The 27,540-nt window shown below is 41.8% G+C and overlaps 1 protein-coding gene across 1 annotated transcript in view; it reads right to left on the minus strand.

Moving 5' to 3' along the window:
• The window catches only part of ADGRL3 (adhesion G protein-coupled receptor L3), a 516,043-nt gene that overhangs the window by 273,299 nt on the left and 215,204 nt on the right, over nt 1-27,540 (minus strand). The window contains exon 4 of the mRNA XM_075500809.1: nt 6,133-6,346. Coding sequence (XP_075356924.1) covers nt 6,133-6,346 — 214 coding nt within the window. The remainder of the gene's footprint in view (nt 1-6,132; nt 6,347-27,540) is intronic.

Here is a 27,540-nt window from a genome sequence, read left to right on the forward strand (position 1 = left end):
CAGCATTTTCAAGAAAGAAAGAGGTAGGATAAATTAAGACTGAACAGGCTGGGAAGTAGCGACCTTTTTTAGTGATTCAACAGCTCAGTGCAGACTGCTACACTAGCACTTACTGGGTTTTTTTGTTTCTTTTTAATTTTTGTCCCCTTTTAGTAATAGTATATGTGCCCTTGTCCCAGGGTCAAGGTGCCATGAGATTAGCAGACTTTGTTTCATTTTAAAATACCTGTCTGCATGGTGACAAAATAGGTGGTTTAAACCAAGTGGTGAGGCTTATTTTCTAGCCTTTAAAATCAGAATCCAGGGAACGTGAGCTTCAGTGTTGCCTGTTCATTTCCACTAGTTACAGAAACTACTGTTTAACTGAAACATTTGTATTTTTCCATATTGATGCTTTTCACGTGGCGATCTCAAAGCGCCAGACTTATGCTTCACAGAAAGAGAAAAGCCTAGCTTCCCATTGCAACATCTCAGTCCTTCAGAAATGCGCTTCCCATGCCATCTGTGTGATAACAAATTTAGAAATATGAGTATTATCTTGGCAGTCTTCGCAAAATGTACTCAGGATGCAGGGGAAGGCAGAGGGGTTCCTATCAAATGGGGCATTCAGTATCTGAGTCAGAGGTGATGACAATGTCTAAGCAGGGGGCTGTTTTCTGAGAAATATGCCGTTAATTCGTAGAGCCTGACAGAACTGTGCTGCAGTTCAGCTGAAGTCTGTTCATTCAGTCCTACTGACAGCCTTGCCACTACAGACCCTCCTTGTCTGCAGCTCTCCTTGTCCTGCGCATCCTCCCCACATGCACCAGGACAAGTTACTTAATATAAAAGACTCTATGAGAACATCCCAAAATTGGTATGATCAAAACCAGTGGCCACTTTATGAATGACTAATATGAATTGTCCTATCTGTAAAATCCAGATAAGCCTGTCTCTATTTCCTAATGCAAGAGCAGATCACTGGCATTTGAGAAGTGTCTTCAAAATCACAGGTGCTGATAGCATCAGTAACAGCACACCATGAGATGCAATATTATTACAATAATAATGGTACTCGTTTCGGACTCCTGCATTTTTCAGGTCATCAACCAAAAACATTAACAAAACACAGCCCTTCAGGAGATGAAAAATCTTTGCAGTGTAATGCAAGCTGGTTCATACGATTACTTTCTTCTCACCCACACTGTGCAAAGTGCCTGCCACCATCCTTCTGACTACCAGGACAGTTGTGAGTGCCCCTCCTCATGTAAAAGGATCAGGCCCTCTGATGAAACTAAATGGAAATCTGAGAGCATCAAGCAGCTGACAACAGTCTTACGCTCTTAATTGCACTTCTTCTTTTTAACTCTAGGTCTTGACCTGCAGGCTTCATCAGTGATGCCAACACGGAAACCACAGGGACAAACCATGCAGATTAGACTCAAACCTAAAGGAAAATAGCTCAGCTAAGCAACTGCAGCCCAGCAGGGCTTCTAGTACCTCCCAGCTGTGCCTCCTGCAGAGCTACTAGAAATTGTCTGTCTGCTCAGCCAGCGGAGGAGACTAGAGAACTGCAGCACCCACCTGCCAGGCCCTGACCTGCACTGCATCAGGGCATTTTGCTGGGGGCAGATAGCACCATGACCAGCTGCAGCGGAGCAGAGGGTACACGTCCCACTGCACTGTGCGGGCTACACATCCTCCACCAGAGGAGCCGCAGTTTCTTTGTCCTGGGAGCAGCAGGAAGCTCTGGGCAAGAGGTGTCTTGCCTGTGGGACACAAAATGCATCCAGTGCTCTCTTCAGGGGAGAAGAGGGGAGAGAGCTGAGCAGCTTTCAGCCCTCATCCTCAAGCCAGAAGTGGCAACAGTGGCACACAAGAGCCCTGCAATGCTCTACTGTGGCAGAAGGCCGGACTTGTGCAAGCTGCCCCCTTTGCAAACTGAGCTCTCTGAGTTGCTGACAGATACAAGAGTTCCCCAGCAAGAGCTTTCCACATTTTCTACCTTCCAAATTTTGAAAAGGCAGAGGGAATTTTGCTTTGATTTGGGGAACAGCTGCTGAGACCTGTGAACATTTCTCCCCTGGCTCCTCTGTTATGCCTGCTGGTTTTGTCTTATTATTCTATCGCTCCTTTCCTTCCTCCAGCTTAAGAGTAGCAGACAATGGTTGGGGTAGACAAGGATCCCTTTACTTCTGATATCTGGAAAGCAAAAGGAAAGTCTTGATCTTGCCTTTAAGGCAAAAAATGCAATTGTTCTGTGTATGTGTACATGCCAGCTTTGCTACTTGGACCTTCCCCCCCATTTTAACATTCAAGGTTAAAGCCTATAGGAAAGGATAAGTAGCTCAGTAAAACAGACTGTTTCAAATTACAAAGTTAAACACAAAGGTGGTATAGACAGCGCACAGTTCTGCGAACATATGTGCAAAACCTGATCCACCCATCTTCTTCCTTCCATTGGCTTCAACCCAGGAAAGTACATGGGCAGGTCTTCGTTCCACAAAATGCTTAAGTACGTGCCTTAAAATGAAGTACGTGCCGGCGTATTTGTCTAAATCAAGGAGGAGGCAACTAAATGTTTAATTCCCTTGCCCAGGTTGCAGCCTTAAATTTGTGAGGCACTTTTACAAGGCAACTAGCTCCACTGACTTGTAGTGAAACCACCAACACACAAAAAATAATCACAGATTTTGTCTTTCTGAGCTAGGCATTTCCTTGGTGGAAAGCATGCACAAGAAATTTGAGAAAGCATGCTAAAGCTATTTTTTTCTTCATCCTTAGCGTGTTTAATAGACTAAATGGCAGTGTTAACACTACAAAAAAACAAAGGCAACTCTTACAGGAATAGGAGGCTGCTTTTCCCTATTGTTCGCAGAGAACCCTGGCTGTTTGAACCGATGATATGTTAATTTTGTGACATAGTTGCTCAAGGGAGGACGTAGCAAAGTATCCCATGGTACAGTGCACACAGTTTACAATGGATATGGTTAGAATTTAGTTGTTTGTTACAGCCCTCGAAAAGACGTTTATCCAAAGCAAACATGCTATGAAATACATTTTTCTCTAATCCTACCAGAAAAACTTCAGTCCATAAAGCACTCTTTCTGAGCTTTTATGGGCAGCTGCTGCTCGAATGCTTGAAGGAAGAGCTGGTAAGTTAAAAAACAAAATAGGCCACAGAGATTTAATTTCCTATAAAATAGCTCCCTACAGGCTGTTTAAACGTTCTTTACTTAGAGCAATACTCTGAAGATTTTAGAGATTTTCAGGGCAATGCTTGCAGTAAGAACACCTTGTGTTCCCTCTGCTCAGGGGGCTCCACAAACACACCATCAGATTTATGTCTTTCCCTTTCAAAATAACCCCACGTACTCGTCTGCAAAATTAATTTAAATAAACATACAGAAGAAAGGAACATGCTAGCTCAATTTTTTTTTTATGGGGGGGAGGGTGAGCTGGGGGAGCAATCGCTAATATCTACCATAAATCTGCTCACTCGCAGCCTCAGCTCATATACTAACAACGTCTCTGTCTCACACAGACTTTTCTTCCCACCTTTCCCTCTCCTCCTCCCCACAGCCATGCCATAATGTGTCTAAGTCAGCTGTACAGCATTGCTGATTAAGAACTGCTAGCAGTTAGACAACTTATTATAAAACCTACAAGGGGACTGTGTATTTATGAATGCAATAATTAATCAATGCATAATAAGCATGCACTGTGCATATAATTTTTCTTTCCATACGCAGACAGCTTCGATTACCATGCGGGTTACAGTGCCACAAGGATCTTTAGTTCCCAGTAGCTGCTTCCCCACACCGCAGTGTTAGCAAAGGCAAGCTTATTGTATTAAAGCCTGCATTCACCTGCAAAACCACCCAAATACTGCTGAATTGATTAATTTTGCAGGTAGAGGCTTTCAGAAGAAAATGCCATAGTTAGTGCCACAACTACTAGGCTGTCATGATTTTCTTTTTAAACTACTTTTTTCAGAGGCTGAGCTATAAGGCGTACTTGGAGCCGTGAGCTAGCAGACTGGTTTGCATCTTAAGAACATATTTCATTTTAATGGTTTTATTTTTAAATTGTTTCAACTCTTTGAATTAATGGAGATTAAAAAAAAGAAATGAGACTGACATAAAAATGCAAAGTAGAGTATTTTTCCCCTTCTTAACCTGCCTTTTAACTAGAAGCAGGTTATATTTCTTTTCAAGAAACTCAATAGTACCCAACTAATAACACGATTGCACACTTCTTCATGAAAATTGATCATCAAATGGCTTAAATGGAAAGAGCCACCACCCTTCCCTGAGCCTCCTCACTGATAAACAGCATCAGGCAAGGCCCCACAGATATTAATATTCAGTCAGTAGGGATTTGCTTTTCCTTTGCAAGAAATTTCTCCCTCAGTGGCCATCCTCTCCAGCACCACTTTCTACCCAAATGGGAAAACAGAGATGCTTTGCCCCAGAGGTGTGCTTCCCTGCTAACTCTCTGCTAAGCCATTTGAGTCTGCAGTGATGATACCTGGAGCCAAGTAATCAACATGAGTTTTCATCCCAGTGCCATGGGCACATAACACGATTATGTGCCCTCCCTGACCAAAGGGCTAATGTTTATTGCAGACTTGCTATGTGTGGGGACCGACCACAAGATTGCAGAGCTCTGCATTTGGCTTGGAAGCTAGCGCCTGGAGGATGCTACTACATATATATAAAAATATTAATACTTTGTACTCTGTAACAGCCCACAAAGGGGATGACATAGTTTTATTCTGCCAATATGCAGAGGATTAAGGGTTTCTGCTTGAAGCCCCTAACAACCTGAACAGGAGAAATACAGTAATTCCACTAAAACCATGCCAAATCCAAGGGACCGGCTGATGGCACGTTGTTACCCTTTCCACTGTTCTTGAAAATATAACTGGCACAATCCTACAAACAGCACTTCAACCAGCTAACACAAGGAGGTTCAACATAAAGAATAGGCTTACAGGAGCCATATGCAGCAATGAGGACATTTTTCACGAGACCTCTCAGCATTTTGAGATCTAAATCCTTGATGTGCAGCAATTCTAAAGGGAGCTCAAAAATAGCTGTTAGCATGTCAAATATAGATGAAACTCACGCTTTCTTTTCTGTTGCTCACAACTCCATTTTTAGTGCAAAGTGTCTCACAGCAAACAATAGCAAGATACTCCATTAAAAGCTTGCACTGCTTTAGCCATTAGGTCACCATGCAAACACTGTTGTCATGACTTCAATTAGCAATGCTTTGCCTATGTCAATACCATTATTAATACCCTGAAATACTAATTTCTATTCCTATTTAATTAAAAGCCAAATGTACTGAATAATTATTCATGTGTACTTATTAGGAGAAATGTACTGAATGCAATTAAATGTCAAGAGCTGTGACTTACAAATCCTTCCCACAACACCTCTTGTGCCAGAAAATACCCTGAAAAATTCAGCAACAGTTAAAGGCTTTCCATAACCAGGACACCTCTAGGTTGGAATAAACTGTTAGGCCCTGGCTCTGCAATACAGGAGTCTGTATACATGGTGTGTATCTCAGTTACCAATTCCAGATGCAGTAGCCACACTTAACAGCATTACTTATTATACAGAAATTTAGCAAGTCTTCTGCAAAATCAATATCAATGCGAGTCCCTGACTGGGAATTCAGATCCTCCCTAAAACTAAGCCTGGCAACACAACGAATGATGGAGACTTTTCTTTGTATTTTGAAAAATGTAAATGTTATTCTGAACACAAAGTATTAATTGTTTAAAGGAGATTATTGGCCGTCTGTTTGAACACAGCACAAAAAACAGTGAACGTGCACTTGAGAAAGACTTCCCTTACACGTTCATTAAGAGACTTGATATTTAGGTATTTCAGAGGTAAAATTGGGATGCAGTGAGTATCAAGATGACTGATTAGTAGTACTTACAGCAAATGTTATTTATATTGCATTATGCTAACCTAACTCTGTTAAACCCAGTTTAGCAATGATAGCTGTAATTCTCTGCACATACATACAGACTAAGTACCTGCATTTTCTCATGCAAACACACACACAAACTAGCGTGTACATACAGGATTAAAAAACCAACAGTCAACAAACAAAGAATATTAAATACTATACCTTTGAGTCATAATCTTATAGGCATCTGGCAGATAACAGCGGATATTCTCCATCTGAGCAGGATCAGAGTCACAGATTTTATCATCAGTCCTCCCGTAGTTGGCACTTTCTATCATGATAACATCTGTTCCCGGGCAGCGAAGCTCTATGGGGTAACTCTCGCAGGACAGCTCCCTTCGGACCACAGCCATGGGGACCGGGGCACGGCTGAAAGCTGCAAGGATTAACACAGAAACACAGCAAACATTTACTTTCCACACTGAGGCTAGGATTAAAAGCGGAACAATGTTTAGCAGGAGGTTTTATCCATATGCTGTACTGAGATAGTTTCAGTACCATTGAGATACAGTCTGCAGAAATGGGGTCCAATCCCCAGCTTGCTGGCTGCCCAGAGAAATCACTTCTCCACTCAGTGACTTGATTTTCTCATCTCAAAAATAAGCTAACGATCCCTTTTATACAGGGCTTTAGAAATCCCCCATTGAAAGAGGTAAATAGCAACTATGGCATTGTTATTACTTCTACTTACCAGGTGAAAAGCTAGTTGGCTTTGATATATAAAATTACAGTCCTGTGTTGTATCTGATCAACCAGGGGAAATTTTCTGACAATGAGCAATCCAAGCGCCAGGATCCCACCTGCTCAGCAAGACTGCATCTGTCCTACTGCAGATGTAGTAACATCTGCATTGCTCCTGGTCCCTTTCTTGGTCCTTAGAAAACATGAGCCTAATTGGCTTTTGCTATAGCCTGCAGTATGCTGGGGGTGGCCTGTGGGTTCTGGCAACCATCCCGAAGTTTGGGCCCTGCAGTGATACTTTCCATGGAAAGGCTAATATATGGGACACCGGGTGATTAAAGTTCAGTCTCAGCTTTGCATCGGATCTGCATGGATATTTAATACTGGTACATACTTGTAAAGTTAATTTAAAGAGCTCTCAGAAATCTTACCTGTTTTAAAAGAAATCCAGGCTACAGTTTGCAAAAGAAAAAAGAAATACGCTTTGAGATGCCTTGAAAACAGAGCCCTAAAGTATTAGTAAATAAACTGACATGACAACAAGCAATACTATTTCCCATCTTTACAGCCTCTCTGATCCAAATATCTCCAACAACTTGACAAATGTGAATGTATTAATCCTCCAAATATCCATACGAGGTAGCTATGTGTTGTCATTCTCATCTCAGCTGCAGAAGGGTTATGTGGCTTCCAGAAGATCTCATGGGAAATCCATGGTGAGGCTGGGAACTGAATACTTGTTTTCCAGCTGAGTGCACCGGCCGTGAGCTGAAACAAAAGCCAACCCCTTCCCTTCCTTCCTCCACAAGAATGAAAACTCACCCACACCAAAAAGGTTTCCAGCTGCAGGGATGATGTGCCCTTCTGGCTCCATTTTGTACTACTTCCAACTACAAAACTCAACATATAAACTAAGTCTGTATCTATGTGATGGTCACAGAGCAGACAAGGAAGGTTTAACCCTCTAACAGACCCAGGGTCCATCTGACACCGAGCATCCTTCAACAACTCACTTTTGCCCCTGGCCCCTTTATAAAAACACCAAAATACCCTCCCCAAAACAAAAAATCCTTCCAATGCACTGTTGTCGTGTCCCATAAAACTTCCACATGGTACATGCACACCAAGTTTGCTTATGGAAATAAGAGTATACTGATGTTTCTTGGTATACCTCTTAACTGTATCAAGGCTGCTCTATCTGTCTGTCTGGCAGGCAGCAATCCCACACATTACTCTAAGTTCCATGAAGCCTTCTATTATTGTCAGTTGTCTCATTTAGATTTGTATTATTGGACAGATAAACACTCCAATTTCTGTAAATTTGCAGGGATTACTCTAATATCAGATCCTTACTGATGCACCAGAGTTGTGGACTAATTGCCAAACTCCCGAAACAGACATGCATTTATTCTTGAGTAATAGCTTCTACAATTAGCGTAGCTTTAGGGTTTAGATCATGTAAGATGTCCTCCTTCCCTGAGATCAGAGAAACAGTTTTGTCCTGAGCTCATATTGCACTGTGCATTTGTGTAATGCAGTAAATTCTTGCTGCAACCAAGTTCTCTTGTTACAGAAGGAGGGAAGCCAGGAGGACAAGCACAAAGCTCTGAGACGCAATACCTCGTTCTTACCCTTGACTTTACGTCACTAATCAATGACAAGGTGAGTGGAGGAAGGATGGGACATGAAGTCAGAGACAACATTTGATCGAAGAGATAAGCCTGACAGAAAGGCAGAGTCAGCAAAGCCCAGCAATTTTAGCCTGCCCTACAAACAACATCAAGAGGTATTAAGTCCATTTAAATGGATCCGTCCACAGAAGGCTGCAGCAGTCCCTGCTCTGCAAAACACTGGACTCCATGGCAACACGGGAGCAGTTTATATTTGCCTGAGTTACCTTTAGTGTTCACAGGCCCAGTGCTGACCAGAAAACTTCTGATAGCAGGCTGCTGATTTTGGAAAAGAGCTGTGGTGGGCTCTCTTTTCGAGCCTCTTCTGCACTAAACCTGAGCAGACTGGCAACACAGGAGGCAGAAGGTTTCTAGCAGTTTTTGGCAGAACTCTGAGGCCAAGTGCCCTCCCTCCTTCTGTCATGCGCTTAGAAGACTCCTATTAACTGCCAAGAAAATGGCAAAATAAGGTTTACAGTCAATATTAGCTGTTTGGAGCTATGGTTTGGCCCAGTTCTTGGGCTCAGTTCTTGGGCAATGTGGATCCTTTTCTCTGGGAGGCTACTGTAGGCTACAAAACCGGCAAAGACAGTTGCTAACACTACTTTTTACGGTTCCCACTATAGAAAACAAAACTCAAACCTCCGACCCACATGCTTCAGAAAGTGTATTTTTGCTGTTATTGTCAAAGAAAGCAGACATTAAACACAATGGTTGAGGAAAACCCCCCTTAAATTGCAGAAATTAACTGTCTGGGAATTCACTCGTACAAACCTGGTGTATTTGTCAAACAGCAATCCTGTGCATATGCAGCTAATCTTAACTCTCATGTTTTGTTGGAAATAAGACAGTAGGAACTGCTACCAGCAATATGGTTTTATTAAAACAGAAGTTTATCTTAGGGCAAAGATAGCATCCTAATCTCACAGCAACTCTATCAACAATTATGATGCTGCACTTCAGGCTTTTGGTGGAGGATCTCACAGTTAATATGAAAATACAGAGGTTTAGTAAAAGCTGTTAAACATGTTTCTGTACCAGGTGTGAGAGCACATTTCTTGTATCTTGGGCATCTCTCCTGTACATGAGACATTACAGCATTGATCTACTAAAATTGCATGAATGTCAGTCCCTGGTACCCCCCAAAAAAACCCCAAACCAAAACCAAACACTACTCCCTAAAAATAACAGCTCAGGTTCTACTTCCCATTAAAGAACTTCTGGACAGATGCAAACATTTCTAGATGTGGCTTCCTGTTTACTGGAATTCACCTTTTTGTTTCTCACATAATCCCTAAACTGCCTGCCATTAGAAGGGCAGCTTTCACTTACAGACACCTGTGCTGGTTTTGGCTGGGATAGAGTTAATTTTCTTCATAGTAGCTAGTATGAGGCTATGTTTTGGATTTGTGCTGCAAACAGTGTTGATAACACAGGGATGTTTTAGGTACTGCTGAGCAGTGCTTACACAGAGTCAAGGCCTTTTCTGCTTCTCACCCCACCCCACCAGCGAGGAGGCTGGGGGTGCACAAGAAGTTGAAAGGGGACACAGCTGGGACAGCTGACCCCAACTGACCAAAGGGATATTCCACACCATAGACGTCATGCTCAGCATATAAAACTGGGGAAGAAGAAGGAAGGGGGGGACGTTCGGAGTGATGGTGTTTGTCTTCCCAAGTAACCATTAGGCGTGATGGAGCCCTGCTTTCCTGGAGATGGCTGAACACCTGCCTGTCCATGGGAAGGAGTGAATGAATTCCTTGCTTTGCTTTGCTTGTGTGCACGGCTTTTGCTTTACCTATTAACCTGTCTTTAGCTCAACCCACAAGTATTCTCACTTTTACCCTTCCAATTCTCTCCCCCATCCCACCGTGGGGGAGTAAGTGAGCGGCTGTGTGGTGCTTAGTTGCCTGCTGGGCTTAAACCACGACAACACCTCACTGAGGCATCATGGAGTCAACATTTCTTTCCTGGATATAAGGCATAAAGGAAATGTGACACCCTGAACAAACTGTAGGAATAGCTGAATACTGTAATACAATATGATAGGATAAAGCAATGGCGCGTGTTTTCCATCCTGCCATCCCCCACCAAATCAGTTGCTCTGCATGGCTTTTTTTCTACCCTGATATCTGCAACAAATACTCCAAAGGGAGATTAGAGGTTGGTTATTTATCTCCTTGTAAGCACATTTCTTGATGTTGCATCCCTATATGATAATCTTACTTAAAATTTTTACTGGTTTTCCTGTGAGGAGCAAAGATTTTTTTTGCTTTTTGCTATGAAATAAGATATGTCAAAGCCCATCTGTGAAATACACAGCGTGGTTGTATTAATTCATTAATACACTTCTCTCTCCTTTGAGCAGCTCCCTATCTTTGCAGTCTCTCACTGAGCTCCTTATTTAATCTCCTAAATAAGTGACCTAATTGTTGGCTTGAAGTCAAGAGGAGCTGATGGCTGCTCACTACTTTGGAAAACAGGTGTCTTTTTCCAGGATCCTATGTGCAGACAGCCTTCTAAATACAGACGGCAGAACTTCAAGATTTTTAAAAACACCCTTTTTAACATTTAAACGTGTGCCAAACTTGAGTTTTCTAAGTGCAGCCATTTGGTGGAAAATCATCCTCCTGAGCTTCTGCAGGGCAAAGTGAGAGCAGAGGGTGAAACGGTAACCGATAATGACAGGATTTTATCTGGGCGATTTAGAACGTCTTTGTCTCTGCTAATTTCAGGAGCTGGAAAATTAAGTAAGTCATCAAAATCTTGTGCTTTTTCTCCCCCTCGCTTTTGACCTCAGAACATAATTGCCTCTTGTCATGCCTGCAGGGCATGGGCTTGTAGTTATCACTGTGTGCTTAATCAAATGCTGAAATAGCCTTTAAATTACGTGTCTTCTTGGCTGCTAGAGACTTGTTGAGCTCTGTTACATTTAGAGGCATGATGGTAGTAGATGTACTTTTAAAAGAAAAGTGTGGGATGATGCTTTTAATTAGGTTTTATATGCAATTTTCCCAGCAAAATGATGTTCTGGCTCAGAATTTTCAGAGTGAAATTTCAGTGCATATTTAAGGGCAGTGAAACACAAGCTGGAAATGTATAGATAATTATTTTCACAAGCTCTGCACATGATTTGGTCTGCCTAACTAAATACCTGACTTACTGTTCCCAAAGTCAAACACAACATGCTGCGGGAAGAGGTTTCCTACTAATTTGGAGGAATTTTCTGTGTTTGTAATTTCGCAGTACTTAATATTGCCACAGTTCACCTTGACTCTGTGGGGGAAAAAAAAAAATCAGAAAGTAATAATAAAAAAATCCCCCCCTCCCCTTATTCTGAAGCTGACTCAGGTATGGGTATGAGCTGAAATCCCTTTCAGTCGTTGAGTCAATAGACCTTAAATGACTCTGTCACTCCCTGAAGAAAAGCACGTGCTTAAGTGCTTTTCTAAATCAGGGCCCTACTTTTCCCTATAAAGTCTCATTAGTGCATTCATTTGCAGCATGCAAACATAGCTCAGTGCTTCTTCTCTGTCTCCCTTTTCCTTAATCCAAATTATACCTGGCCTCCAATCCCAACAACAATATTAGTAGCAAACAAAAATTCAGGTTAAAGATAATGACAACAAACATTTCTTCAATATACAATACTCCCATTCCCCAGTGTTTTCATTGCTCACAAATATCAATCTAGTTCTGACAATCTTAAAAAACCTGGCTGGTCCAAAGTTCTCTGAAAACTTGTGATTAGTATACAAATGTGGAAATACTATTCTCTCTCCCCCACTTTCTCTACATATGCTGACAACAAATTAAATAACAAAGAACTCTGTGTCTTTTCTAGGGGGACAGGGTGGAAAAGCCTTCTACTCTCAGCCTACAGAGGGGTTAAAGGTGCATCCTACAGACGATGGCTGGTGCCAAGACATTGCAGCAAATGCTTGTAACATCCATATCCAGCTCCTCTGGGGAGGAAATGAAGACTGAAGGCAGCCAGTGTGGCCAAATGTCTGGAGCCATCAGCAGTGCAAGGCTGGAGCCGGACAGTGCTGGTCTCCACTCCTCCCTCTCCCCTCTGTGCCTCAGTTGATTGCTGTCTCGTCTATAAAAATGGGAAAATTATCTGATCTCCTCCATTAAGCACTTCAAAATCTGCTAGGGAAAGGAAGAAGAGAACTAGATATAATCCTCAGAAGGTGAAGAATGTGGCTTCAGCTTGGGTTTCCCCATGCGAATGAAACACCCACATCCCCCAGGCTTTCTTGGGCTTTCTTATTTTATAGAAGATATCAAAAACAATTTGTGACTTTCCTTTAGGCACCTTGACCAGAAGCAGTGATCCCCCTTACCCAGCAAACAGCCAGCTATGAACAGATTTCACAAACTGCAAGAGCATCCTCTTATATGGTGGGATGGAGTACACAAAGTCAGAATAGAAACATAATGCTGTGCAACACCCCAGCCATGACAACCAAAGAAAAACTAAAAAAAAACCCCACATGCCCTTCCCTGTGCATTTTCTGTGGAGGTTGAGGTCAACTATCTTATGGGTCCATAAATTGCTTAATCTACCTCCATTATAACACTCAAGTGGCACTTGCTAGGGATTTGCTCCCAGGTTATGTGAGTGAAAATACAATAGATGTTCAGCAGCGTGTTTATATCTGACACCCTCCCCCATGATGAAGAGGAGACACGGGAGAAGGGTGTAGTAAAAATAGAAGGGGTTTTCTATAGGGGCTGCCAAACCCACACACAGACAGTGCATTTTCCAAGGTGACACAGCCAAGGATGAAAACAGGAGCACAACTAAAAGCCTAGCCAAGTCCCAAACAGCACATCTCTGAAGCAAGCCTCTGCCCCCAAACATGAGCCTCCTGGAAAGTACCTTTTATTTCCATGGCAGATCTCCTTCTTCCACATTTCTAGACACCCTAGAGGTCAGATCTCAAAAGGGTGATGCAGAAACAACTGGCCCTTTCCACCACACATTGGATGCCCAGAAAACCCAGGGACAGCAGCCAGAGGGTTAAGTACCAGACAGCTACATCCTGGCACACTTCTGCTGCTCACGCTTCATGCCACTGATATTCCTCATCTCCTTGCCATGCTCAGCTGCTAACTACCCTTCTTCTATCCCCTCACTCTCCCAAACCCTAGCTCAAAGTATGGAGAAGCTTCTCTCAGTAGTAAAAAGTATTAGATTCTCTTAGACTCTCTAAGTATTAGATTAGCTTTTCTTATAGGGGTAAAGAGAAAAGAAATTAACAGATAATGGGCAAAGAGGACTGGTGGAAGATCACCAGAAAGAGGAAAGAACGGTGAAGTGGATGCATTTGCACCTATGGATGGGTGTTCACAAGGGAAATGGGTCATTGTGAGGCCCTATGAAGAAAGGAGATGGCGCGATAAAAGAGCAAGACCACAGAAACCAGATGGTAACTATGTATGGAGGAGTCTGACAGTAGGAAGTGACTGAGGACATGTAAAGGGCAAGAGGCAATGTCCTGGTTTCAGCTGAGATAGAGTTAATTTTCTTTATAGTGGCTGGTATGGGGCTATGTTTTGGATTTGTGCTGAAGACAGTGTTGATAATACAGAGATGTTTTAGTTGTTGCTGCACTAGTCAAGGACTTTTCAGCTTCCCATGCTCTGCCAGGTGCAGAAGAAGCTGGGAGGGGACACAGCTGGGACAGCTGACCCCAACTGACCAAAGGGCTATTCCATACCACATGACGTCATGCTCAGTATATAAAGCCGGGGAAGAAGAAGGAAGGGGGGATATTTGGAGTGATGGCATTTGTCTTCCCAAGTAACCATTACGCGTGATGGAGCCCTGCTTTCCTGGAGATGGCTGAACACCTGCCTGCCCATGGGAAGGAGTGAATGAATTCCTTGCTTTGCTTTGCTTGTGTGCATGGCTTTTGCTTTACCTCAAACTGGTTTTATGTCAACCCTCGAGTTTTCTTGCCTTTGCTCTTCTGATTCTCTCCCCCATCCCACCGGGGGGGGGAGTGAGCGAGCGGCTGCGTGGTGCTTAGTTGCCGGCTGGGGCTAAACCACGATAGGCAAGAAGGCAGACTGGCCCAGGAAGACGTGGCATTGAACTGAACCAGACCTGCAGGAGTAGTGCAACAGCAGTACTGTGCTTTCTTTCTGTTCCTCCATTTCCATCTTCTGGTACTCAGGGGCTGCTGCCTCATTAGTGAGTGATGGGAAGTACTCTGAGAATTGCAACAAACGTTTCTTTCAACAGGCCCTCATCTTCACAAATGCCCCACTTAGAGAGACGAATACCTCTGCAGATAATATTTACACCAGAGCACACTGCAAGGCAAGGCATCACCAAGGGTCACCCTCCATGCTGCTAAAGAGGCAGTGGTCTGGGTAAGCCAACCTACCAGGTCACTGTTGTTGAAGGGAGAGTGGGTCCTGCTTCTCCCCAGCCAAGCTCTCCTATTTCCAGACATAGTTCATCTGCTGGACCTGTGCCCAGTTCTGGTGCTCGCTGAATCCCTGAGGCAGGTCAACTCAGTTGTCCACCAAGAAACTAAACCAGCGGGGGGCAGGGGGGGAAGAGAGGTTTCTGCTGGGCTAGTAGAGTTGAATCAGCTCAGAAAAGGTTAGCCAAGGAAACAAAAGATTTTTAGAAGGAAGGAAGGGAGGCTGAATTTAATGTACTTTTCAAAAATACATGACAACCTACCTTCAAATCAGAGGTCAGAAGCACAGTCCCAGCCTGAGCTAAATGTCACTTAAATGAATTTAATTAAAGCAGAAGCAACAAGTTGAGAACAACAGACAAATGAAATGCTGTCTCCAAGGGGAAGGTTGAATGCAAGTACATTAATATTTAGGCCCCATCATGGGAAAAAGCTATTCCCAAGTATGTTTTCCTTTGCAGTGGAACATCTCATTTGTAACGAAAGGCACAGGCAAGAAGACATTCGGATATGACTGCTCTTTAAATTCACAGGCTTCCTTCACATGAATTAACTTTCAAGTGTAGGAAAACAGTGCACAGACAGGGAAAGCGTCTGTGGTTAAAGCCCTGCAGTGCAGTGCATAAGACGTATAACCAACCCTCGTGCTAAACTTGCCCTCCAGCCTAACAGTGACATTAATTAAACTATCAGGGTTTCAGATCCTAGTCCATAACATCGAGATATTCGTGTTCTCAATAAAGGAAGTGTTAGGTTCTGTGCCACAGGGACCAGTCCTTTTTAAAAATCCACATACCACAAATCACACTTGGGGCCTTCAATAAAGAAAAACGTGCCATTTATTATTTACCCAACTCAAAGTTACTGCTGTTACAATAGACACTTAATTGTCTCAAAAAAAAAAAAAAACAAAACAAAAAACAAAACAGGGAGGCTTTGACTTTGACATTGCTGAACAACCTTGAAGTCTCAAATTTAATGCCACCATAAATTAATGTGAAGCAAGTAAAATTTGAGTAATAACTTTTTTAAAATTTTAAATTAAAATTGAAATTTAAATTACTCCACTGTAGCTTTTTATTGTAGCCATTAGTAAGGTTAATTTTTAAATCTCAGATACAAACTTTTTATAAACCACCATAGTAGGTATAATCATAGAGGCAGTTGGATAAACAAGTATCAAGGGTTTAGCCTAAGAACATTAAGAAAAAATAATCTGTTTATCATTTTTTTATTTCATATTAAAAAATAAGCTCATTTAATATTATACTTTATTATTGTTTCCATTTAAAACACTAACTTAAATTCTTACCCTTGCTAAAATAATGCAAATCTGGAATAACTTTCCTGTTACCAGCAGAGCTTTTTTAGGTATGTCATCAGAATGGGCTTCAATAGGATTTAGTGGTGTCCCCAGATAGATATTGCCCAAGTGCTGACATGCTCTTTTCCATCATTTGTACCACCATGAACTGGGAGGTGGCAGCCCTGAGCTGCAGGAAGCAGGACAAGGATAAGCTGGAGGAGACCCAAATGCACCCTCAAAAGTCAGAGATGGCCTGCCATGGAGGATGGCCGCATGCAAACAGAGCCTAGATCTGACTTCTATCTCACCATAGGAGGGGAAAAAAAAAAAAAAAAAAAAGGAAAAAAAACCAACAACAAAACAAACAAACAAAAAACCCCAAATCCTCAAAAGTCAGGAAGACATCCAGTGAACTCAGCACGTTCAGAAATCCTTTTAAGGCTGATGCAAATCAGACAGGTTGGATGTATTTGGAGCTTTACTGAAGAGCAGAGTGACTGTAAATAATAGATTCCTACCGAGTAACACCTCCTCAAAGTTAAAACTTTAATTTTGATTTACAGTTCCGTGAATAGCATCTGAAGGGGAACATTAAAGCTGTTGTAGAAATACCTGCATTATTAAAGAAATGATGAACAGCAGAGTGAGGATTACTTTGTGCTGTTTATGGAGTTGTTTACCAGAGCAGTAAACCTATTTTTAAGTTTGTATTGCCTGGAAAGGAAAACTGTGAAATCTGAAGAACTGTCCAGAGAAAAAGAGAGGCAGGCAAAAGAGAAGAATTTTTCCCTAAGTATTAGAGCCTGTCATTCCAATACCTGTATAAAAATCTGGGGCCTCAAATATTTATCATTTAAAGCAATTGCTTTATATCACTGAAGGCCAAGAATGCCTCCTTTAGAGTTAATTTTACAAGAAATTACCTAGACCTTGAAGACTAGCCATCTTCAGGAAGTAATATGGCTAAACTGTAGATTGTTAAATAAATAACTGTGATTTTTCTTGGTGTTTTAGACATCACAGCTCCTTTGAGTCTCTGCCGTAAATAACAACAGAGAATTTGTTCTTTCCACTAGCCATAACTCTGTGAAAGTTTTATAAAGAAGGCTGAGACTGCTTTAAGATTTAAGATCTTGCCTCCTCCCAGAATTGCAGTCCATTATATATATATATATATATTTATGTACACACACTTCTATAAATGTATTATATATATATGTAACCGGCAAAAGGGAAAGTGTAGTTTTCTACACGGCAAGATGAAATTTGGGGTCCCCTACTCAGCACACCTTAAAGGTCACTCATTTTTAGAAACCAGTGGGTGCTTATCAGCAAGATCTATGAGTAATCTACAAGACAACCGAGTCCCCAGCTGCTGGATGAGGATTTCCATAGCATGACATCTATGAGGTCCATCTCAGAAAGAGAGGCATGAGATTTAAGATCCTTTTTCCTGATACGCTAACAAGAATTACAAGTAGGCTGTGGTAAGCCATTCTTTGCAGCCCTCTCAATCGTGACTTTGCCCAAAGTCAATGACGTAACTCCCCTCTGACCTCAAAACATCAAGGATTTTACCTTGAATATACTAGCAGCTAAAAAGAGCTTTGCAGAAGCATACGCATTCATCTGAACAGAGGCCAACTTTATTTACTTCCCTGCAATCTTAAAAATAAAGAACAATAGGAGAATTAAATTTGGGGAATGAGCTGAAACGTGCACACTTGCTCCAGGTGGAAATACATTCCAAGTAAAAGCAGATTTTCAGGGAAATCACATATTTTTGCCTGCAGATACCCCTTCTCCTCAGTGGAAGATAGCAAACCGTTAAAACTAATGAATTAACTCAACTCCACAAAATGGTTCACTTACTAGGAAACACAACTAAAATCCTGAGTGATGAAGTTTCCTATTGCACCCACCTGCTCACAGCAAACACTGTGGTTAGTTATTTTTCTACCTAATGAAGCCTGTGCAAATATTGCTCCAGAAACACTGTATACATACATATGTGTGTGCATATAATACACATAGACACACAATACTGCCAACCTCAAGGTGAGCCACAAAAAAAATGTGAAATAATGCTCACCACCTGTAGGCTCCCAGAAATGCTCTGAACAGATTAACTGCTCCCAGAAGAGTCAGGTGAACAGCTCTGCAACAGAGGTGAGAGCTCCTGGGCTTCACACTAGGGAGGGGATGCGTATTCTGTAGCACCACCAGGACACCAGGACTGCCATCGCTGCCCCAGGGAGGCGAGGGCATGGCAGCGTGGCCAAACTCGCCTTATGACATTTTTATCTGCAATAAATGCTCTGAATCCTGCCCTCCACACCCCACAATTTCAGTTTTAAGTAACCAGGGGACACCAGGATACATGTTTTCACTCATTTTCCACTTCAGGCTTCAAGAGTGGTTAACAATAGTCTAAAAAGCATTTTAAAAAGCAGCAATAACAAGTATGAATTGTCACAGAGACATTGTGCTCAGTAAAAAAACAACCTAGTAACAGTTAAAAGGCAACCCTGTTTTATGAAAGTCCCTACAGTGCTGGATATCATGATTTATTACTTGTCCTGTGGGAAAGCGTAGGGCTCCTTCACAGAGACCCATATGCACGACTGAACAAAAAGAGGGTCTGTGCCCCAAAGGAAACTTTAAAGAGAAGAGGAAATACATACAGATTAGAGACAGGAACTACGGTGGCACAGAAAAGGATAGCCATGCTGCATGGGTAACAAACAGATGCAGATACTATACTTGAGGGCACAATGCTCAGCAGTTCAATGAAAATATGGTTGAAAAAAAAAATTATCTAACTTGCTTCAGGAAAAAAACACCGCAACAGTTATGATGGATGGAAGACGACTATTTTTTTTCCTTCCTCTTTTCTTTTTTAAACACAATCACTAATCTTGTTTCACATTCTCGTCCTCCAAGAAGTAGATGAAAGAAGTAAATCTTTTGCTGATGTTTCTGGCAACAAAAAACAGTATCTAATTGCCCAACAAAACCAGAGAGAGATATCAGAGCTAAGGGCAAAGAAAAGTTTTCAACAAAATAACCTGATGAAAGACTCCATCCCTTCTTCCCCTCTAGATACACAGTCAGAAAGAGCAGGACTTTTTCAAGCACCAGACAAGACAGCACTGCTGGGACACCAGAGGATGCCCAGACAAAAAGGTACAACACTGAGGAGGCCCTCGGAGAATTGGGAGGCCAAAGTTAATTCAGGCACACCTGGGCATTGCAGCTCAGCCACACAACAGCATTCAATGCAGACAGTTTCCCTGATCAGTGAGAAGAGACACAGGATCCAGCACCCCCAACTGAGCAGTCCCTGTCGGCCAGGGGAGATATAGGAGGCCTCAAATAACAGTGACCTTAAGCTTACAGAGTCCCCGCTTTGACCTCCCAGGACAGAAGATGGTCTAGGCAGCTTCACTTGGATTGTCTGAGTGTGGCGGACGGGTGAGGTTGGGGTGCCATCGCATCCAGGGCAGGAGTCCCCAGGACCCCTGTCCAGGGTTAGGGGTACCCTCCAACAAGACTGGGAGGCAGACAGCCTGCAGGCACCAAGACCCTCACCCAGCACTGACCCGCAACACTTGCCAAATCCTTCTGCACTGTTCCTCCCTAAAGGTTTCTGAAGGATTCCTCTGAGTTGAAAAAAGCATCACGGAAAGGTTTCTAGAGAACTGCTTCTGGGAAATTACTAGTTAAATTTCTAATGTAATTATGTTACAGTACATTTAAGTGCGCTTTCTAAATAGAAACAGACTTTTATCTAACAAAGGATCCATTTCAAGCACTTTTTCCTGTACCTATAATACCCATTTCCTTCCGTACCTATTTCGAGCATTGTTCTTCTAGAGTTATTTATACTTCACATTTAGAATCTTCTGTTTTTTCTAAGAATAAAATTGTTGCATATTTCCATCATCTTGTGTTTGCTGTTCATATTCGAGGAAAGCATTCTGTTGTCACTGCCCTCCAAGGGCACTTTTGGAGCATGAGGAAAAAACTTCATAAAAGAAAACAGACTTTTCTACTTACGGTTCTTCCATGTCCCCTATTGTTCTGTAATAAAGCACTTCAAACTGTGTAGGGTTAAAAAACTGTTTTGCAGGGGCTGGGGGGAACTACCTGGGCAAAATACCAAAGGTCACTGAGCAAGTCTGTTGTTGAGCCCATCCTCTCTAAAAAATAAAGTAGTTTTTGATGCACTGCAATATTTGCCCTTATTGCTTTTGGGTGGAGGTACTAACACACGGGATGCTGTGCTGGTGGAGGGTTGCCCTAAGGCCCCTAACTTAGATAAAGAATGAGGAAGAGCAACTCCTAAATATCTCTCTGCAATTTTTTCATTGCATTACTATCAGGGAAGTATATGCTGGAAATGTCGTACTGTGACTGACAAAACCAATAAGGTATTGATGCCTACTTTTGACCATAAAAAGTTAAAGAAATTTTAGTGAGACTGCCTCTGGGTAATTTCGTATTGGATCCTGTTCTACCAAGTTGATCATAGACAAAAAAACAAACAAAAAACCCCACCAAAACCAAAAAAAACCACCCAACCAAAAAACCCACCAAAATAACAAAACCAAAAAAAACCCCCAGATGCCTATGAGCAAATAGCCATAAACCAATGTAACTTGGAAAGTAAAATAAGAGCACAGTCCTGACTGCTAACTTATATACTTGAGGGTTTTACCCAGGATAGCTCCTCATAGATTAAAATATTTCACACAAAATTAAATAGAAATAAAGATTTAAGTTTAAAAATGCAGACAGTAAACTGAGAAGTCTGTTTCCAGATGACAAAATCCCTAACTCTGCAATCATGAGGAAAGGTTTTTGTTAAACAGTCTACTCCCACTTAAAAAAAGAAGACAAAGGCAGCAATGTAGTTAACAAGTACCAATTACAGTTTGGAAACACAAACATGCAGTAATAAAAGCTCAAAATACAAATGAAATAACTGTGGACCATCAGACTAAGCAAAATTATATTTGCAAAAATTTTAAAGCAGCAGCAGTATTTTTTAAATAGTAAGGTGTATGGGTCAAAGACAACCAGTTATCAAGCATGAAATCAACCCCCTACAAATATTCAATAACTCACTCCAATCTGTATTTGGAAAGAAGCAAACAGATGTATCCATAATTCACAGTGATAAAGAGGTGCTTTTTGTTCTGTCATTACAGAACAAAATGCTATTACATTAGGAAAGATGTAATAGCAAACAGCCCAATATTTTTCATTCTGCAGACTTAGATATTTTCTATCTGGGAGTTTGGAAAAAAACCCACAACCCTCTCAGGAACCCCTTGCTGTTTTTTAACTCAATCTGGGATGCTGGCACATTGCTACTAGCAGCCTTTAAAAAAAAAAATCAAGGCTATAAAAACAGAACATAAGTCCAATTGCACACAGAAAAAATGCATTAGCGGTTGCTTCTCAAAAAGTAATGTAAATGTGGAATTGTCATCTCAGCTGAACCATTTCTGGAAGTTCAGCAAGAACCTCATCAGTCCAATATCATTCAACACACTTCTTGATGATCTGAAAGAAAATAAACTCAAAGCTTGCCAAATTTGCAGTCTGCACAAAAATTGATGAAATGTTAAGTAATGACATGGACCTTGTTGGTTTTGCAGATTGATCTATACACTGTCTGAGCAGACCATGCTTTAACACAGACAAATACAAGTCCACATAGGAATACAAAAAGTGCTCATTATGTGAGACGACAGCCTTGCAAGCAGTCACTCTGAAACAAGACTGTTTTCATGATTGATAAGAATTTGAATGCTACACAGTGGCTCAAAGGGCAAACATGATCCCTGCAAGTATTAGGAGGTGAATAACAAGCAGAAGTGGGAAGATGAAATTGCTCTGCATATGGTATTAATGAGTCTATTACTGGAACATGTACATTGTGGTGTCTATACTTCAAAAAGATTGTCGGAAACTTTGAAAGGGTTTGCAAAAGAACTTAAGAAAATTTAAAAAAAAAAAAAAAATCAAGTAGAGTCTGGAAAGCCAGTTATCCAAGTGAGACACTAAAGCTGCTTAGTCTGTTTAACTAGTCCAAAAGACCACTGTAGTCTGCAGGTATCTACAGAGGGAAGATATTTCTTACAATAGGGAGCTCTTTAATCTAAAAAAGGCAAGCGAGATGCAAGAGCTGGAAGTTGAAGCCAGGTAAATTCAGGCTAGAGATAAGGTACATATTTTTAACAGTGTGAGTAATTTACCATGGAACAGTTTACTTACTTAGGTATATGATGTATTCCCTATCAGCTGAAGTCCCTAAATCATGACTGAGTATTTTTCTGGAAGATATGTTACAGCTCAAACAGAAGATATGGGAGCCTGATTGACAAATTACTGGGTGAGATCTCTATTGTGCAAACAGTCTGGCTTGTTGATCATAGGAGTCTCTTTGCATTTTAAAGATCTATGAAGATTTGGGAGAAAGAAAACAGGAAGAGAAGGGGACATTTGGCAGCATGGAACCCACTGAATTTATTATCTTATAGTTAAAAAAAAAACAAAACAAAACCCAACACAAAAAAACCCCTCAGTCAGCTTTTATGCTGATACCTGCTGCACTCATCCATGCAAAGAAGGTTTCTATCTTGCCTTTATCTAGTGGTCATGAATGGGCAAAAAATGTTCCAGGACAGCTTCTGTAAATTCCTAGGAATAAAAGATGGCAAGGAGGAGGAAGGGAATTGCTTAATGCAAACCAACAGATGGGATTTCAGTCAGAGGCTTGCTTTGTTTTCATAATGAACCATAATCTGTGTAATCTAAAACAGTTTTTATTTGCTGCAGTGAAACATAAAGACTGTAGCTATGGCATGTGAATTGTTTTCTCAACCATTCATCGTTATGGAAGGTACCTCTTCATTGCTGAAGACGCATTGGACCCTGGACCAGTCAGCCAGATTAAGTTTAGGAGGATGGATGAAGTATAGGTATGGCACTACATTTTTAGTAGGTTTGTCTGCTTTGGGTTTTTGTGGGTTTGGTTTTTTGGGTTTGTTTTGGTTTGGGTTTTTTTTTGGCGGGGAGGGTTAATTCAGCCTTCCAATATAGTTATCTAATAAATCATAGTAATTCTGAAAAAGCCTATCAACTGGTCTCTAGGTGCTATTAGCTACGTAAAGTCTTCGCGGTGTACACCCTACAATACTAAATCAATGGCAGAGGCATTTAGGGTCCTGGTATGATGTTACTGGGATGGGTTGGGGGCATTATTTTCCAAATCCTACTTCCCAGTCATGGTGCTGCAAGTGTCCCCAACCCTGACATGGTCCCGTTAAGTCCTCTTTGACTGTGCAGCCACTTGCACCAGATGCAGGGAGTTGCAGAGAGCCAGCAGCACTGCATAGAAGCAGGGTCCCCATTCTGCTGGCAGCCCTGTACCACAAATCTGTCCCTGCCATTCGGGCAAAGCAGGGCACAGTATTACTATATTACATCACGTTACGTTATACACTATACCACAACATGGAAAGGTGAGCAATTCAATGCTAAAGCACAAAGCAAGAAAAACTTAAGCTACCTGGAAGCCTGGAGCTGCAAACAGTGACTGCCACATATATTGCTTATTATTTTGCTCAGGTCCAATATTTAGGTTTCAGCAATATCGGACACCTACTTGTGGCTTCTCGGCATATTTATATTCCCATAATGTTTTGTGATATAAAATACTGACTTCTAGTCATACATATTTCCCCATGTTCTTTAAGTTCATCTTCATATTAAAAATAAATGGATTTAAAATGTAGGCAGCTACATATATAAGCACTCTGCTTGAAAGACATACTTCATCTTTAAATAGCAGCAATCAATACACACAGTATATAACCTAAACAAATTTCTATTATGAATCCTTAATGGATGCATGCTTTGATCATTTTTATTACTAATATATTATTGATTTACAGAATACATTACCACCTTAGGCACTGGGATTTACCGGAGTCCTTACATCCTGTATGCAGTTTTAGTCAAAATAGGAGCCAAAAGTCAATAACCCATTTACCACCAGCGTAGCCCCTCTATAGAGAGTTAGATATTTTAATGATGGTCTGACTATCACAGTGGAATCACTTGTCTTACAGTGGCATTTATAAATCATCGTTATTAATGTAAAATTATCCATGAGGCCTGCCTGCTTATCTTTCACTCTTCTTTATTGCCAAAACACTTTGGGAATCACAATTCAGAAGAACACTGGCAGGCTAACCTTGCAGATCCCTCGCAGGGCAGGGTTTCTCTGAAATCAAAGCACCCACTTGGGCTCTTTTGCTCTGAATCAAGGAACAGTTTCTGTCTTTGTTGCCATTCACATCAGGGAGCAGAGATTGACTCCTGCAGTTGCCCAGGAAGAAAGGGAACCAAACAGCTTTCTTTGATATGAATACTAATACCAGCAGACAGGGAGGAGACAGCATGCCAATCAGTCCCCCCACTACCGCCATAAACAGGCTGCAGAGAACACGTCAACTGCTACTCAGTGAGGCTTCAGGAGAAGTCTACAAAAAGATGGGTACATCATAATATTATAACACCAATCAAATCCAAAATGTTTGTTTACTGCTACAGACAGAAATGAGGGGAAAAAAAGGGTTTAGGGTTACAGTTACTTTGGTGAAACAATCCTACATTGTTAACTTACAGATTTACGTTATGCAGGTGCAACAGCACACGCGTGTCTTGCCAGAATATTATCACGCCTTGGGCGAGTCAGGCTTTATGTCAAAAGCCGAGCACAGAAATGGCAGAGACACAGTATCGCAAGCATCATCAGTTCTTCAGCTGCTCAATGAGATGACTCTACTATAATCTCAAAATCAGCTACTTCCAGAGTAAATCCAAAGTAATATATTGCTTTTCTGCTTTTAATGCCTGCTAAGAGATGGATAAGAACCTAGCCCCTTGGAGAGAAGGGTCTGCAAGGAGAGACCCCTGCTTCTCTCTTTCCTCTTTGCCTTTTTTTTTTTTTTTTTTTTAACTGATGCATATGAGGATAAGAGAATAAAATACATACAGAGTAGGAGCACTTTGCCCCCTTTTTGCAGAAGAACAAACAACTGCAATAGACTAAACAGTAATCAAAAACATGCCTGAGAAAATAACAGCTGCAAAAAGCAAAAGTCTTATCAATTGCTTAGGCCCCTGCACACAGAAGTTAAGTGAGGTGAAACGAAAAAGTTTAATTCACTGAACTGACTAGAATTAAACAAATAAGCCATCAAAAAAGTAGGAGATAAGCTCCTAAAAACCTGGCTGTAATGCACACTGTCATAACAACTTTAAACTGACTTTTTTCATCTGTTGTCCCATTTCTAACCTAAAGGCAAGGTGCTCACCCCCTCCTCTTCCATTTATTTCCCATGTAGGGATGGCTCCCAGCACCTGCCTTGCAGGGGATGCCCAACATGAGCCAAATTTAGAAGCTGGCTCAGTCCTGGTCCTTGCTCCAACACCAAAGGAGAAAGGAGAGCTTCAGCAGTGTAATGAGAGGACCCTGAACATAACAAGAGCATGAGGGGAAAACATCATGTCAGCCTTCCCTGCCTTGTCACCACCCGATAGTTTCTCTCTCTCTTTGCAGAGATAACTTTGAGGATCAGCCACAGTGCTATGTGAGAGGCCATCCTAGGAGATACAAAGCCTGACAGATCCCAAACAGACCTGGAGAAGGCTCTTCCAGGCCATAGTAGGGCTCTTGACAGCCCAAAAATGTTGCAAAAAAAAGCCTCACTACGTAAGCAGTGCAGGAAAAAGCTTCCAAAGGCCCAGCTGACATCCATCAGGCATTTTGTAAGCAGCCTTTTCTGCTTCCATCCTCATTCACCAGTGGCAACAAGAAAACACCACCAAATATAAAATTATTCTGACTGATGCCTGTTAATGGATGTCACACATGGACACAGTCCTGGAAATTATCCTTTCTACATAGTGGCAACCCCGCTCTGGCATGGCTTGGGCACAGGACCCCTAAGTTAGAGGGTAATTCCCATTTTTGTGAATGTTTACTGCATCACTATCCCTGTTCAGCGCATGCACACAGAGCACAGTGAATCCGGTAAAGACTGAGAGTTTATTTCCATCTATCTTGTGCCAGGCAAGGACACGACAAACTACCATGCTTCTAAAATTAAACTTTCTTTATTAGCAGAATGAAATAAAGAGGTGCCACAACTTCACTTAACTTCAAAGCCATAGGCAGAAGTTTGCGGCAGTTGTTTCAATCAAATGTGTTATTTGCCCAGATTCACACTGAACAAAGCAATCTGTAAGGCACACCAGAACTGGAAAGTAGTATTCAAACAATACCTCCCTCTCTCATATATAAACACACAGCCAACACTGCTCCATTGAAATACCTTCCAAACAAAACAAATACCTTGCAAAGATATTTTTATATTTCTTAAATGCAATTTAAAACAGCTATGCAAAATAGATAAACAAACAGAACCTACAGGAAACCTTTCCTTTCAGCCCAACTAAAAAGCTTAGTTGGATCCCACACAGTGGTTTGGGGGACTTTTGTTTTTTGTTTCCTTCTCCCCGCCTCAATCATTTCAGCAACAGAACCAGGGGAGAGAGACAGCGGGTAGGAGATGAGGGGGCTGGAGGCTATCAGTGATGGAGAGTTTGGCTCTGTTGGGTGAGTCTGCCCGTACTCTGCATTGTGTCCCCTTTAGGAGCGCAAAGACCTTGGCATTGCGATTTCCAGTGATCATTTTCTGCAGCATCTTTGTGCTCCTGCCATATGAATGCCACCAACAACCATCTCCATGCCTGGAAGCCCTTCCACTGTAGGCGAGTGCATTCAGATACACCAGAATAACTTCCTGAGGTCAGAAAGCTGAGGAACTCATCCAGGTCAGCTTGCCATAACCCAGAGTAATGGCCATTTTTGTCGCTGCTTAAGCAGCAGAGTATCTTTTCTCCTTGGGAATGGTAGCAGCTTCTTTTCTGCATCCTCCTTAATAGCCTTGGACTGGACCAACTCCTCACTTTGCTAGAGAGCTCTCTTGATGCTTTTAGCTGCCAATCAAGGATGGTGCAGTTTCAAGGGATGCAATGATTTCTCCACCAGCATTAGCATTACTTCATGCTTCAGAAGCCACACAGGCATTGTATGGATGGAGGGAGTAGGAGACAAGACCAAGAGAAGAGGCTTCTTTTTATTTTTATCCTCACCTTGCCCTGTAAACATTAATCTCCTTCTGTTGCATCCTCATATTATGTTCAAACACTGGACAGGGCCCAGATATCAGCTCTGCCCCCCTGCTCCAGGGTATTCTCCGGTGTTGTCCTAGGATTACACCCATGCCCCGCCACAAGTGGTATTGCTGTACGTCAGCTGCACGAACCTCCAGGCAAAAACCCTCTCCTATTGCATGGGCTTGTTATCACAACATGCTTGCATTTG

Source organism: Mycteria americana, chromosome 4 (genome assembly GCF_035582795.1).
Source record: "Mycteria americana isolate JAX WOST 10 ecotype Jacksonville Zoo and Gardens chromosome 4, USCA_MyAme_1.0, whole genome shotgun sequence".
Taxonomy (NCBI): Eukaryota; Metazoa; Chordata; class Aves; order Ciconiiformes; family Ciconiidae; genus Mycteria; species Mycteria americana.